Raw genomic sequence first — 15,309 nt, 5'->3', positions numbered from 1 at the left:
ACCCCCGGGGCTGAGCTGGGTGCAGGGTGCTGTGCTGGGGTGGGGGAGCCAGGTATGCACCAGCACAGCCACCCTCCAGCGTTGCAAGACCTGGTTTTACATCTGTTCAGAGATGCATGAAATGTCCGTAAGTCCTGATAGCCACCCAGGGGGTCCGGCAGCCGCTCGCCTGGCTCCTGCTGCTCCCTAAATTAAATATGTGCTGCCTCTTGAAAAGCACATGTGAGTGGAACGGAGGAGATAAGCTAAACAGGAGAAGTTCAGGGGATTATGCACTGATTAAGTTATTACTAACGTGAAATGAGCCGCGCTGAGATGAAACAGGAGCTTTATTTTCTGTTCCCTGGCTTCGGGCTCAGGGCTGCCTGTCACTAGACAGCAGATCAAACTGGGAGCCAGGAGCTTGTGTATCCCCCGGCGCTTTCAACACAGCAGCAGGTCGGTGCTGTGCGAACCCGTAGGAAGCAGAATGTTAAACGGGGCTGGGAATTGGGGGCCTTCCCTGCTCGGGGGGGTTGCTGAGATGCAGCGCTTGAGACAGAGCTATTTCCAGTGCTGGGGCACCCACCCTGTAACAAATTTGGGTAGAAAAGAAATTCTTCTCTGCAACAGGAAAATCTGGTGCTGCTGGGAGGATATGCTGGGGGAGGACCACGTTTCCCATGCTTTTTCTTAAGCATCCGCTGTAGGCTGCTGTCAAAGGCAGGATGCTGGGCTAGGTGGGTCTTGGAGAGTGAATAATAGAAGTGCAAAATGAAAGGCCATTTGGTTTGTGTTTGAGAATAAAGCTGGTTTCCCGTAAGCACTCAGGACAGGCTGGATTGGGTGGACAAGGCAGGACTTTATGCCCAGAGAGGCAGGCAAGGAGGCTGGATGCAGGGCTGGTGTAACTGCCGGCTGTCGGAGCTGCAGCAGCCCAGCTGGATTTGGGCACAGGCAGGGATTAGCCCATGCTCAGGCAGGACGATGTGTATGCGGCTGTGGGTCTGTTGGCAAAGGCAGGGAGGGTGATATCCAGGGATAGCGCGGCACCGAGACGGTCCATAAACCACCAAGCCCATCAGCGGGGCTGGGGAGCACAGGACCGCGGGCAGCTTTGGGGTTGAAGCCGTGGGGAGGGGGATTTTCTCGGTCCGACACGGCAGCACCCAGCCCATGACCGTGTCTTGCTTGCTCTTTGTGTGCCTGCAGTGATGGGCGCGCTGGAGTCCCGAGGGGTGCTGCGGCGAATGAGCGACATGCTGGAGATGCTGATGAAGAGGATGGACATCCTGGCCAGGCTGGAGAATAGCACTGACTTCCACAAAGGGGATGAAGCACGATTCCCCCTAGACAGGTCAGTTGGCTGTGCCGATGCCCCGTGCAGACCCTGTGGAGTGGCACCGGGCTCGGGGGGTTTGCGGGAGCAAAAAACCCCAACACGCTCTGTGGTGTCGGGCTGAGCTGCTGCCTGGGGATGGTGGAGCCCACCAGGGCATGGGGCTTGGGCAGGTCTTTTGCAGTCTTATCGTTTGCCGTTTCTGGAAACCTTTTGGGATTTCTGAAATGACTGTGAATTTGGGGGTTACCTGTAGCACCTGTCCCAGCTGCTCGTGTTGCTGTGTGGGAGGGTGTCTCTTCACTGCCATGCTCTGGTGGAGCTCGAGGTGGGACTCGCCGACGGCTGGAGCAGTACCTGGTGCGTGGGCTGTGCTCCCTCTGCCATTAAATTCCGGAGCGAGCTTAGGCCGGTTTCTTTGTGCCCATGTTCCTCAGGCAGCTGTGGAAGTGATTGTTGTTTGAAATCCCGGGCAGATATATTCAACCTTGGAATTGAGCAAGGCTTAAAATGAAAGAGGAGGAAACTGTTGGGCTCCAAAACGCTTGCTGCACAGAGCTGGCATCCTGGCTCCCCATGATGCACGCGCTGTATCCATCCTGGCTGGCAGCTTGAGTGATGCCATCAGACCTTCCCATCATGACATACTGATTTGCTAGAGAGACATTTGCCTTTGCTTCGAGAGCCTTTAAACATTTATTAATACTAATTTGGCTGTCATGCCAAGGCCTGCAAAAATCGTAACTAAAGCGACTTGAATGTGGAGGGGCAGAGATGAAAAAACTGAGGGGGCAGCACTTGGGACAAACTTTGCAATGCAAAAAAAATGCCAGCATAGATTTTTCTCAGGTGGAGTCACAGGTGACACGTGAGTGGTGGGTGGCAGGGATGTGACATGCAACAGGCTCCTCTGCCCTGTGCTGTGCCACCGGAGCTGGCACGGGAGCTGTGGTGCATCCCGGTGGCTCCTGCCTGGCATTCCCACCTCTGCCTCCTGCCGTGGCCATGCTTGAGAGCCGGCAGGGGTTCCTGTGCCTCCCTGTTTCCATCTTCGTTTCCATTTCTCCCCCCTGGCTTTCCTTATGAGTCTCTTTTGCGCCTATAATGGAAAATAGAGTAAGTGAGCCTGTAATTAAAGGCTGTGCTGTGCCGTACTGCGTGCACACATGAATTAAAGCTACACAGGCAGCCTTGGAGTGCACGGTCTTGCCTTTTAAGTAACATAATTTCAACCACTGAAAAATGTAATTTACCTCGGTAATGGCAGGTGCTGGGGATTTTGTCGTTACGAGGCTGGCTGGTACCCAAGCATACAAGGAGGACAACAGTAATCCTGGAGAGGAATGGACAGGACTATTACAGCCAGCGACTGGAAGGTGCTCGCTCACATTTGATGATTTTCTTGGCCAATCTCGTTTTAAAAGAACCAATAATTTCAGGCGATGGTAATTTCTGTACACCAGCAGCCAAGAGATAAACTTAAAAGCATTTAATGTGAACTGGCAGCAATCGCTGCAGATGGGGATCTTGCATTTCGGATTTGCTGTGCGGCTGGTGACTCTGGGGCCATCACTTAGAGAGACCAGAGAGGATGGGAGCTTGTGGACCCAGCGCATCAAAACAGCCTCGGGTTTTGCGTATGCGCTGGGATGGGCTTGAGCAGTTGAGATTACAGATGTCTTAATTTGCACAAATAGAAAATCAGGGACAACTAGTTTAGTACCTTTTGCTCCTTATAAATTACCCTTTAAGTGCATTCAAGTCCCCTCACTTGATCCTGCATCAAGACCGATCTGTGTCATCTCTTTGTTCTCACCTAGCCTCTGAAAATCGGGTTTTGGTCATGGGGCAGAACATCCCTAGATGAAGCAACCATCGTGGGGGGGATTTCTTGTGGATGGATTTTTGCTGTGGTGGTCTGTAACGAAGGACTGGCAGCATTTGCAAACACTTGTGAAGCATTTCCTGAGCGCTACCCTCCTTTCCTGCAGCCCCCACGTCTCACTGAGGTCTGTGGTCAGAGGAGATGTGTTGGAAGTGTCACAGCTGTGCTGGGTCTCAGCAGGTTTGAGCAGCTCTGTCTCTGCTGCCAGACGTGCTCCCTCGTCCGTAATGACCTTTCTTGGCTTGTCCCGGTCCCTGCCCTCCTTTGTAGGGTGCATGAGGCAGCTGGAAGGGTGCAGAGCCAATGCACCCTGTCTGCTGCCCTGCTCTGGGCTGACCTCGCTGCTCTGATGTTCTCCAGAGCTACGTGGAGCATCTTGGGGGGAATCGAATAGCAGCTGGTGCAAAACCTGGGCTGAGACCCCACAGAGCTGGGGAGAGGTGTGCTGAGATCCCCGTCCCTTGGGGGGTAACTGGTTGCAGCCCCCAGGGACCCCCTGTGCCAAGGAGGAATGGGCACCACCAACCGCGCTGGGACCCAGCTGTGTCTCCTGAACCCAGGTCCGCCCCGGGGCCGCGGACATGCCCTGGTGCCGTTCATTGTTAGGACTCCTGGATTCCATGCAGGGTTTGTTTCTGCCCTCCCTCTCTGTCTCTGTCTCTTTGATCACCAGTGACTGACTAGAAGCTGTCAGCGAAAGATAATGCAATTAAAGGGTGCTAATTTCAAAGGGATTTTATTCTTTAAAGTGTCTCTAGTTAACACGGTGGCCGCCTTCGTCTCCTTCCCTGCTCAGCAAAGCCGTGAGCACAGGCTTTGCAATTCCACCTGTGCAAAAGCGGATTAATTCTTGTTTTTACAAAGCGCTTTCCTGCTTAACGCTGGATCTCTGATGAAATCGGGAGCCCAGATGAAGAGGTGAAGGCTTTGGTGGGCTTTATGGAATAGCCCATGAGCATGGCTCCAGCAGAGGGCAGGGGTAGCTTTTCCATTTGGAAAATACAAGGAGGAATTTAAATATACAGAGTGTAATTAATGATCTTCTTTGGAAAGCCTGTCAGCTGCCAGGGCAGGCAGCTTTACTCGGCTGGAAGTTACTCCAAGCTCTTTCACGGCAAAAGTCATCTGAAGCTTTTGCGGTTGCTCTGTAGGTGCTGTCTGATTGAATACTCCATAGGTGCCTCTATGTGTAGCCCACCAGCCTCTTGCAATGCTTTACGTAAAGCTCTTAGAAGACCCAAATATCCAACATCCTCCTTAGAAGAGCTGCCCAGGGGTTTTGTGGGATGTCACGCTGGGGTAAGGGAACACGGGCTGTGCCCGTGAACCAGCCTGCTGTGCCCCCGGGCATTGCTGGATCCCTTCTCCTGCCTTCCCCAGGCTCCCCCCTGCCTGCACCCTGCCCGTGCTGGAAGGTAAGTGATGGGTTCCCTAACAAGGGCGAGCAGCCTGCCAGTCAGCTGCAGAAAAATCAATACTGCTGTTAATTGAAAGCAGCCCTCGTAAATCATCAGAGGGGAAGGAAATTAGAAGTACTTATGGAAGCCTCCTGGAGAGCTATTTACTGGGCAAGGGAAATATTAGTTTGCAGTGGAAGCGTTGGTCCCCTGCTAGAAAGCACTTGGGAGGGAAGGAAGGAGTCTGAAACGGCTGACCCAAGCCAGCACCATAACCCAACGGTGCTGGGGCTCAGAGAAGCCCTTCTCCTGTGGCCGGGCTGCCCCCGACCTGCCCCACGCCCATGGGGAGGTGGCAGTGGGGAAGACTGGGGTCTGCAGCGCCGGCATCCCTGGTTGTCCCTCTCCCCCACATAGTGGTTAGCCTGTAAAGTGTGTTATTTGCTAACGACTGATTCATCTTCAAGCTTAATTACTGCCAAGGCTCAGTTAATTTCCACACACTTTAAGTATTTGTTCTTGTAATCATTACATGACTCCATATTCCCCCAGTAATTAAAAGTCTCACAATATGACACTAAATGGGTGATGTTCCTGCATCCTGCCAGCCTGGCTCTATTAATTCCTGAATTGTTGCTGTTGATAAGCTGGCTTTAGAGAAATTGCTGCCAGATGCCACGGTCCCCTGCTATCCAGGTGAGCTCGGAGGGGTCTTTGACCCCTCCATGCATCGTCTCCCCATCTCCTCGGCGTGCTGTGGGGCTTGGCGAGGGCATCTGCAAGGCGAGGCTGGTGCTACGTGGTGTGAAAGCTGTCCAGAGCGCACAGAGCCCTGAAGCAGCCCCGAGGGAAGGTAAGACCTGTCTTGCAATCCAGCCCAGCTTTACTGGGTTGTAGTTTTTCTGAGCAGAGCTTGGCCACGGGAGCAGCATCTTGTCTTTGATGCTCCCGTGGGTGGGAATGGGAGGGGGCTACTGCTGGCAGGGGAGCCTGGCAGCCAGTGTCACGGGAGCCTTCCTCCCCAGTGCTCTCCTTCCTCATGGGTTCTGCAACCTGTTTCATCCTGGCTGAGGCAGCAAGTTCTTTCTTGCCAGCTCCTGAGGATGTTTGCAGCCCAGTCCTGGATGCTTTCGGTGTTAGCTTGGAGAGGATGGGCACAGCGCAGGGGGTCATGAGGACCCCTCGCTTCTGGGGTCTTCATCAGGGTCAGGGGAGAAGATGCATGGGGAGATTCTTGCCTCGCAGCTGAGATAAATTGCTTTTCCCTCTAAGGCAGAGTGGGGAGGTGGCTGTGTACCACTAGCAGGGCAGCCAGGGGAGCAGGATCTGTCCGTGTCCCCTCACCTTGCCCGAGGGGCTCCGGGCTCGTTGGGAGAGACCTGCAGCCAGAGGGTGATGGGCATCGCCCGTGCAGCCGGGGTATAGGTGCCCATGTGTGCCCAGGTCACGCACACCCTCCCCTCCTGCTCCCAGGCTTGCACCTCCCCCCGCACCTCCAGCTCAATTTGCTGAACCTAATTCCACGACAGACTTTGCTTTCTGTTTATTTTCTGCCTTTCCAGCCCAAAGTATTGATATGCCAGGGGCTGCTTTATCGCAGAGCTTTGCAAATGAGTCGTCTTGATCCGTTAACACGTGGCGGCAAAGTGCTGTCGCTGGTGTGTTTGTGCCGCGGTTGCTTGTGTTGTCTCAGGTGGCTTGCGCAGGGAAAGCCCTCGGCACCCGGTGCCCTGGGGCAAGCAGAGCCCAGGGCTTTGGGGGGCTGGGCTGGTGATGGCGCTGTGGGGTGGGCAGGAGCATGACACCAGCGTGCCTTTGCCTGGGCTGTGCGTCTGATTTACCCTACAAGGAAAATCAGATCCCGTTAACCCTCCGTCAGATGTCCCTGATTTGGGAGCAGCCAGGAGCAAGCAGCTCCCTCCGGAGGGATGGGCTTGGGGGCTTCCCAGCTGGGGGGCACGGGTGCAATGGAGGGGGCCATCTGGGGAGGCTGTAGTACTGATGGTGGAAACACAGGCTGCCAAAATAACCCTTCCAAAATGAAGTGGAGCGTGCCCACAAACACCCAGCCGGCAAAGACAACGTGAGGCTGAGGGCTGTAGAAAAGCACAGGCTTGGGAGAGCATCTCGTCCAGGGGATTGCCTGCCCCAGGGATTGTGGTCAAAACTGGGTATTTTTGGCCTAAATTTTTTGGCATGTCTCTCTTAGTCGAGACTGCTGAGGCTGGCAATGTCTTCACAGCTCACTGAAGGCAGTGTCTCGCAGCCTGCATCAGGCGACTCAAGTACATAGGCAAATATATCTGATTTATGCCCCAATTAAGCAAAGATTAACATACATCAAAGTCACGATCCCATAACTCTTCTGTCTGTGACCCTTCATGTTCACATAAATAAAACCCACTGCTGCCCGGGCATACGGGTTGGCTCAATGCTGCTCTGGGAGTCAGGAGGAAAGCAAAGGTTTGGGCTTGTGGCTTCAGCTTCGTGTTCTGCTTGGGAAGGATCTCAGAGCACTTTGGTAGCATTCATAAAATATTTTAATTACTGATCTTGGTTATACTTTGCTGGTGAGTTGTCCCTATGTTGGTGAGATCTTGGCTTTGATTGGAAAGTTGGTTTTCATCTTTTTTTTCATGAAATTTCTTGCCAGCTTGCTCAAATGGCAGCGTCCTCCCCTGGGGTGTGCAGCTGTGGGGTTTGGGTTAGCTCAGTGTCTGGTCCTCTAAATGCATTTGTGTGAGAAACTTCACCCCCAGTAGACTGAAATTAAAATAAATGGAAATACTTTAGTGAGTAAAATGCTCTCATATTTATTATGTGATTTATTACATAATTTGGAGCTGGAGGAGTTCGGGCAGGGCTCTGCCCGTGCATCATCCGATATTTGCTTCAGTTGAGTTTCCAAGGAATGTTCCTGTCCCGAAACATGTTCTCTGGGATATTTGCCCACGATGAATTCCCAGTGAGCGCAAACGTGACCAGAGTGAACTCAGGCCTTTATTCAGGTGTTCCCGGAGGGGAGACCAAGCTGTTTGTCTCAGCCCTGAGATGTAATGGAAAAGATTGCAGTATACAGAGATACCAGAAATTGTATTGGAAGCATATGCTGTTGTAGGATTTTTATAATATTTTAATTTATTTTTAAATTTTTATCCAGTTGACTGGCTGGAGCTTCCTGTGAGGCATAAACCCACTTATCAGTGGTATGGGCCTTCTTGTATGTGGCTCTTGGGGAGGTTGCAAAGCCGGGTGCAGCATCCCTGTCCTTGTTTGATGTCAGGAAAGGCACGGAGGAGCTGAACGACCTGGCAGAGCCCGTGCTGGGGGTAGCAAAGCAGCGAGTCCCATGCCTCAGCCCCAGCACCTTTTTTTTTTTTTTTTTTCCTCCCCTAATGTTGCTATAATTTTCTGTCAAGCTGATAGCAACCAGGGCTTTGGGCTTTTGCTCTGCTCCCTGGGGGTCTGAGCCTTTCCCAAGTGGAGCAGGGCACGGGACCCTCCCCGCACTCCCCATCACTGCACCCTGGGGGGCTCGGCTGTTCTCCTGCCTCCCCACCACTGCGCAGACCATGAGCTCAAACCAAGCCAAGATTATTTATCCAGGCTCAGGGTAATAGTTTTGGCACCAGAGTTATGGGGATTAAAACCAGGATTACAAGTCAAATAAACGCAAAGCATGCAGCTGAGCCTGATGAACAGGGCACCCGCCCGGCCACCGCTGTCTCAACTGCTACACCCCCCGTGGGAGCATCAGTGTCAGGGGACCGTGACCCAAATTTTAGGGAGAGCATCAGCCACCTGGTAACCCCCTTGTGTCCGTGTTCCTGTCCTTGCTCTCTCCCCCGTGGGCAGCCCTGGCTCCCAGCCTTTTGGGTGCAAGCCACCTTGGAGACAGTGCAGAGATGCGCACAAGGACATGGATCCCCGAAAAAAAGTTTTGCCTCCAGCATTGATGAGGTTTACTTGGATTCTCTTATGCCAGAGGAGCAAAGCTTGTAATTGCTCCATCTTCTTGGAGATTTAAATCACCTTTTTTAGTTATCCAGTGCTTGGATGAGGGCTTTTCCCCGCATCCCTGGGGACCCCTCAGTTTTCCTCGGCTTGTCCCCCACCGGCTGTTGGGTGACTCTGAGCTTGCCCCACTGGGGTGGATGGGGAGAGGAGCCTGAGCCCATGGGGTGACCTGCTGGAGATGCCCTAGGGGTTCATTTCTTCAGGAGCTACCCCAGCTATTTTAACGGGCAGCACCTTGAATGTTGCGGCAGGAGCCAGGAGGATGGGAAGGCCCTTTTCCCCTTGCCGGGAAGGGTTATCCATCAGTTCCAAATCCAGGATTTTGTCTCCCTGTCCTGGAGAGCGAGGCTGTCATGGGGCTAGACGTTGGGGGATGATTTGTGTCCCTGGAGTGGGCAAGCAGCAAGAGCCTGGCACCAGCCCTGGGCACCCTTCCCAGCTGCTTTCTGCTCTGCTTTGGGTCTTTGGGAATAAAAAAAATACCTTTAAAGAGGCAAACAGAACTGCAGACATGGTAATGAGCAAGTTGAAATCCTTTGGTAAACTGCTCTGTGCGAATGTTGCATTTGTCGATGTATTATCTTCAAAACATCTGCTTTTCTCTGTCTGTATTGGTCTTCCCAAAGTCACTGCTTTCAGCAGTTAATAGCAAGAAATATCAGATGAGCAAGCAAATATGTTTAGGACTTGTATTATGAAGACAACACACAAATAGAAAGAGATTCATCTTTTCATAATGCCACTTTTATAAAAGGCAATAAAAATACAGTGCCTTGTAAAGGGATAAACAGGCTGAATCTGAGCTGCTGCTGCAGGGTGGGACAAGAGACAATGTGAAGGGAACCAAATTAATGCATGAAAAAGTAAAGGAAAACTCAACCTCCGGCTATATTATATGGCAAATGATCTGCCAGTGGGGAAAGATACATCTTAATAGCAGTTTTTGAAACAAGATGAATACTGTATACAGTGCATTATAAGGCATAGTGTGATCTGAATCTTAATCAACGTGGGGAAATATAAATCTGAAAATAATAAAGATGAAATCAATATTGATGGTTAGAAGTAAAAGTACTGTATTTGCTGTAGTAAACGGTTTTAAGGTCCCAGGGAAAAATTTGTTCTAGAAAAACCATAGTAATTTACTATAGTTTCAATAGCTGGCACAGCCCCAGCGCATTTTGGTGGCATTTATATTGTCACTCTAGAAAAATTTTAAAAGCAACAAGGAAAAAAAAAAGTCTGTTGCTGCTCCCTGTGCAGTGGTAGTGCTGGAAGTGAGCTCTTTCTGCTGGGCTGGCAGAGGCTGTGTTGGCATCCCAGCTCAGATGGAGACATGTGGTGGGATATTCCCCTTCTGCTTAGCTGCCACTGAGCAGAATAAGCCACTTTACCTTGTCCTTCCCAGTGTCTCCAGTTACTAAGAATAAAGAAAGCATCAAATTCTGATGACCTACAGAAAACCTTTTTGCATTTAAGGTTTTGCTTTAAATGTCTTATTTTCTTGTCCTCTGCCCAGGTGACAAATCACTGTAATGATAGGTGATGCAACTTATGTTTAACCTTCTTGTCATCTCTTTAATACGTTAAATGAAATTTGCTGCTCAAGTGATAGCCTTCTTGCTCAGCAGATAAAAACACTGAGGTGGCTGACCCGGTGCTGCCCGTGTTAGTGCTAACACCGAGGCCCATCAGCGCTCTTGATGTGGGAGCACGGCTCTTCACCCCAAGCATGAAATCCCACACTCAAAGTCATGGGGATTTAGAGAAAACTGGTCTGACAAATAAGGGTGATGAGTGTGCAAGTGGTGGGAGATTTGAGCCTGGTTGCTTGTTTTGCAGGGATGTTTTCTGCAGTTTTTCTGTCTTCTTAATATAAGCCAAGAACCGTGGTGGACACTGAACCGTGTGTCACTTTTCAGTAACCCTCTGCGTTTTGGGGAAAGCCTCACAGAGCCCATGCGACGCAGCTGTCTTGTTTGCGAGAACTGGAAGTGCTGTCTGAGTGTCGTGATCAAACATACATTTTACATCAAAGGGCTCCGAGTTGAAATCTTTGTCTTTGGGGAGCAGCTGTAGCTTACAAGAGATGGGTAAGCTGGCATAGATGACGGGCCAGATCCATCACCAGGTGGAAAAAGCCACCATGGCCAGAGCTCTGGCAGAACTTAGGCTGGCTGCGAGGCTGAGCCTGGAAGACAGCCATTTATTTAGGATAACGATCCTGGTCTTTGTTTGAATGTGTTCATGGGTGCCCAGTGCTCAGTCCTGGCTGAGCTGAGGTCTGGAGGTCATCAGAGAGGAGATGGGGACCGAGGTTGCTGTTGACTTTTAAGATTCACCTAATTACTTGGGTGTTTGGGAGCAGGTTCAGACCCAAGTGAGAATTGGGATAGCTTCTGGGAGGAGGCAGAAGTTGGACTGTGGGCTAATCTAGGTGCTCTGAAGCACAGGAGCAGGGCTGCCATGGCTGTGCTCATCCTCTCTCTTTTCCATGAGTGGTGGAGAAACCCGAGGAGCATCTCCACCAAGCTGATGTCCCTCTTCTCTTGTTGGAGCAGGAGGTTGGGCTCGCTGGCTCTAAATTCACTGCATTCTTGGGACGTTTGCTCCTAAACCGCCCATCCCAGCTATTCCCTGCTTACTGAGTGCATGTGCATCACCTGCATGGTCTGATGGCTGCTTGCTGGTGGAAAAAGGGGTGCAGAAACAGGGTCAGTTGGGGGCTTTTAGGGCTGGCTGAGCTGTGCAGTCCTCTGACCAGGAGCATGTTATCTCCTCGGAGCCACTCTCACAAGCAGAGCTCATCGCAGGTCATTTTTGTGCCTGTATTTTGCCAGAGCCTCATGAGCAACCTCCCTGTTGCAGCGGTTACAGTAGCTGGCAGGAGACCTGGGGTTTATTCTCTGCAAAAGGTTGGAAGTTACTTGGGGGCAATGGTGTCCTCTGCGTTTAATTATTATTTCTTAAAAGCCTAAGATATGTGGCTCCCTGTGGAGGTATGTGGGTTGAGTATTGATGGTCATAAACCACGCCAGAAGGAAAAATGTGGGCTGCTCACTGCTAGCGAATGGACTTTAAATCAACAACCGAAGCAGTATCGGTTCATAAAACCAGGATTTTTTTAGCCTTGAGGATAGAGGTACTTTAAATCCCGGCCTTCAGGTTCACTGATCTGCTGGAGAACAAACATAAAACTTCACTGAGAAGGACCTGACATCAGCACATATTTTTTGTGCCAAGAGTATTCAAGGTTGCCCTTTTGGTTTTGCTCACTGCTTATGGCATTTCCTTGTATTATAATGATCTCAGCGGCAGCAGGAGGAAAAACTTATGACCCAGATGCTGCAGAAGGGGAAATTATTTATTGCGATAACCATGCTCATCAAGATGTGGTTGTTGTTTGTGGTGGAAATGGCAGGCGAGGTGTTGGAGGTGAAGAGCTTGCTCCTTGTCAAGCCTGGCAGGACACCGCTGCTGATGGATTGAGTTCTCTTGACCTTTTATATATTATACCAGTTTTTAATTGACACACGGCCTCTTTACAGTGCTCTGTCGCTCTGTCTACACAATGTGTTATGTAGATGAGTTTAATGGTGCTGTTTACCCAGGATGGTATTGATTGCGAGGTTTAATTCACTAGACGGCATATGCAGCTATTCAAACCAGTGGAATCTGATCTCAAGCCTTGGTGGGAAGGTGCCTGCACGCTTTGCTGGAGCTGCAACACCCAGCTCAACCCTGGCTCCTGCTGTGCTGCCGACGCTCACCCTGGTACCCTGTCCCTGCACAGCCCTTACCACTGCTTCTTGACGGGGGACCTGGAAATTCACTCACCTAAATCTTTGGTGGACGGGCTGGCTCAGGCCATCCATGTGTCCTGCGTGTTTTGCATCTGTCTGCAGTCCGCTCCAGGCCTGCAAGCTTCCTCAACACCCCTCCAGTTTTCCCTTCCTTTCTCTGTATTTTTGGTTTTTTTCTCCCTTTTTTTCCCAGCATGGCTTCCTACATGCTCCGCCAGGCCAATAATCACAGCAGAGGATTTTCAAACATAGCACATCTGAAATAAGAAAGACAATTTTTTCCAGCCTAGTTAATATTTCCCCATGTAAAATGCACAGATGTATCCATGTTTATCAGCACACTGCAAAAAATGGCAGAATACTGATTTACATAGGTTTTTAATCAAACCTCTTGGAAGGCAATCAACTCTTTGCCCAGTACACACTGGACCAGGCGTTCTCATGTTGCAACCTGGAGCTGAGTTCAACCTGTTGGCAGCTTCTAAGGATGGCAAGTTTGCTGTAAGCACCCCTGGGTGCCACCACTGGGAGACATCAAGTTTTCCGGGTTTATCTGGTTTTTTTCCAGGTTCCAGCCAGCAGCCGGGTTGATGGAGAGGATCCAAGCTATAGCTCAAAATGTCTCCGACATCGCAATAAAAGTAGATCAGATTCTCCGAAACAGCCTCCTGAATGGGAAGGGTGAGTGTCCCCAGGGGTCTCCATGCTCCAAACCTCCTACGTGTTATGCAGTTGCAATACAGAGATCCAGCCAAGCCTAGCATGAAAAGTTTGGTAAAAATGCAGGGGAATGGATGCTGATCTGAGGTTACCCAACTCACTGCTGTCTGCAGGACTAAGTAGGGCACCTGAAGCTCTTCAGCAGACTTCCTAGGGCTGTTTGTGTCCACCTCTGTGCAGACGCAGCATATGGTCAGACCATCTCTTTGAGGGAGAGGAGGTGCTGAGTATGGTCTGAGCCTTCTCAGGGTTTTCTAGGGTTCTCACCTTGCTGTTACAGCCAGGAAGAGGAGGCTGCGTAGAGAACCACCCTCTGTGGCCTCTGACAGCAGTAATCTTCTCTTAAAAGTGTTGCCTCACTTGGCCCAGGAGGGCTTGAGAGCAGGAGAGATCAATCTGCAGAGCAGCAAGACCTGGGAAACTCATGTCTGCAAGGGGGAGGAATGGTGACAAATCTGAATTGCTGTCAGAAATAAATGCTACAGAATTAAATGCAGAATTAAAGACCAGGAGCAGTGCCAGCACAAACACCTGCATAGAAGAATGTGATGGTTTGGATCCAAAGCCCAGGGGCTGGGATCCAGCACCAGGAGAGGTGTTCCCATCCCAATCCCACAGTGCTGTGAGGGCAGCTGGGCTTTCCAGATGTTTCTCCACACGCTGCGTGTTTCCTGAGGTTTGTGCTGGCATCATCAGGTAGAAGATGCTTCTGTTGCCTTTTCCACCTCGTGCTTTTTCGGTTATAGGCAAAGGAGGACTTATAGGAGGAGTGTTGTCTTTTATTAATCCAACCACAGAGGAAGAAAAGATCCTGTTACCATTTCTAGCGACTTTTGTGCCTTATTCTGGGGCTGGCCCTGGGGGCTGAGTCTTCCCTCGACAGCTCAGCAGGACAATTTTTTTTGCAAGTTTACGGCGTAAAGGCTGTCAAGGGCTTCCTTAGATACTGTAGCCTGCTTATGGATGAGTGTGGATAGGTGGGACCTGGGGTCTGGACCAGGCTGAGAGCAACAGGGATGTGCTATGAAGAGACCTGCTGAGATTTAGGAAAGGGGAAAGCTCTCTCGGTGTTGAAGCAGGGCTGGGGGGTTTTCTTCTGTTTCCTCCCTGACCTTGGGGAAGATGCTTCACATCTTGGTGTCCTGCTCCATCAAGTGGGATGGGGCTGTCTGCTGGCCCAGCTGCGGTGCCGATGAATGTGCTCGGGAGCTGGCAGCCCCCTCCCCTCCCCTCCCATCCCATCCCCTCCCAGCATTTCCAGCTGCTCTGCTGGCACATCCCAGATCTCCCCATGCCCAAATTGTCTTTCTGCAGTGGTGGAAGGCCGGAGGGACCAGTGTGAGGTGCCCAGGGACCCCAAGTACCCTGACTGTGCTGGGAAAGTGGAGGTGAGTTGGGGTTCCCTGTCTGGGAGAGGGTCTTGACCTGGGGTGGAAGCTGCTGGGAAAGGCACAAAGCAACAACCCCAGGGATTAAACTGGGAAGGACAGTGGGGAGGGGGATGCTTTCCAGAATAAAACTGTTTCCTTTAAAATGGGAAAAGTGCAGCCTGTTGCAGAAGGAGGAGCAGAGCCAAAGATGTGGAAAGCAACACGTGGCTGTGCTGTGAGGAGAAAACACAAGGGAGGTGTCTGACCTCCTCTGGGAGCCTTTGCTATAAGAATGAAACTGTTTTCCCCCAGTAATAAGGCATATACCTTCAGTTTTAGTCATACAAAGCACTGAAGCCATGGTACCCAGAGATGTGCATGCAGCAGCAGAATCAGCTCTGTGAGACCACCTCTGCCTGCAGCCCTCCCTGCCTGTAGTTTCTGTGTTTAATGACAGAAGCACAGTGAGGAGAAAGCATTGTCACATCATCTTTAAATATCTGGAGCGTTAGCTAGCGTCTGGGGAATAACCTCAGCGTTGCACAGAAGAGCATCTCGTTAAGGTGGCCGGGACCTCCATCTCAAATAGGATGTCCTGCCTGACCCAACCTGCTCTTTACACCTGAATGCAGCCTGGCATTTGGCCCGGAGCATGATTGCTTTGTCAGAGAGCATATTTACATGAACTAATTAAAAGCATCTCCCTCTTCCCTCCCCTTCCCAACCTCCTGCTACAATCTCAGGCTTCTGCAGGGCTGAGTCTCCCTGAAAAGATGCTGAAGGATATATTAAAATGATA

The 15,309-nt window shown here is 51.0% G+C and overlaps 1 protein-coding gene across 2 annotated transcripts in view; it reads left to right on the top strand.

The window, feature by feature from the left end:
- Nucleotides 1-15,309, top strand: part of MGAT5B (alpha-1,6-mannosylglycoprotein 6-beta-N-acetylglucosaminyltransferase B) — a 69,830-nt gene that overhangs the window by 24,554 nt on the left and 29,967 nt on the right. For both annotated transcript variants that reach the window (XM_075719878.1, XM_075719877.1), the window contains exons 3-5: nucleotides 1,192-1,336; nucleotides 12,989-13,101; nucleotides 14,455-14,528. In XM_075719878.1, coding sequence (XP_075575993.1) covers nucleotides 1,192-1,336; nucleotides 12,989-13,101; nucleotides 14,455-14,528 — 332 coding nt within the window. The remainder of the gene's footprint in view (nucleotides 1-1,191; nucleotides 1,337-12,988; nucleotides 13,102-14,454; nucleotides 14,529-15,309) is intronic.

This window comes from Pelecanus crispus, chromosome 12 (assembly GCF_030463565.1).
Source record: "Pelecanus crispus isolate bPelCri1 chromosome 12, bPelCri1.pri, whole genome shotgun sequence".
Taxonomy (NCBI): Eukaryota; Metazoa; Chordata; class Aves; order Pelecaniformes; family Pelecanidae; genus Pelecanus; species Pelecanus crispus.
This window is presented reverse-complemented; position numbering and strand designations above follow the sequence as displayed.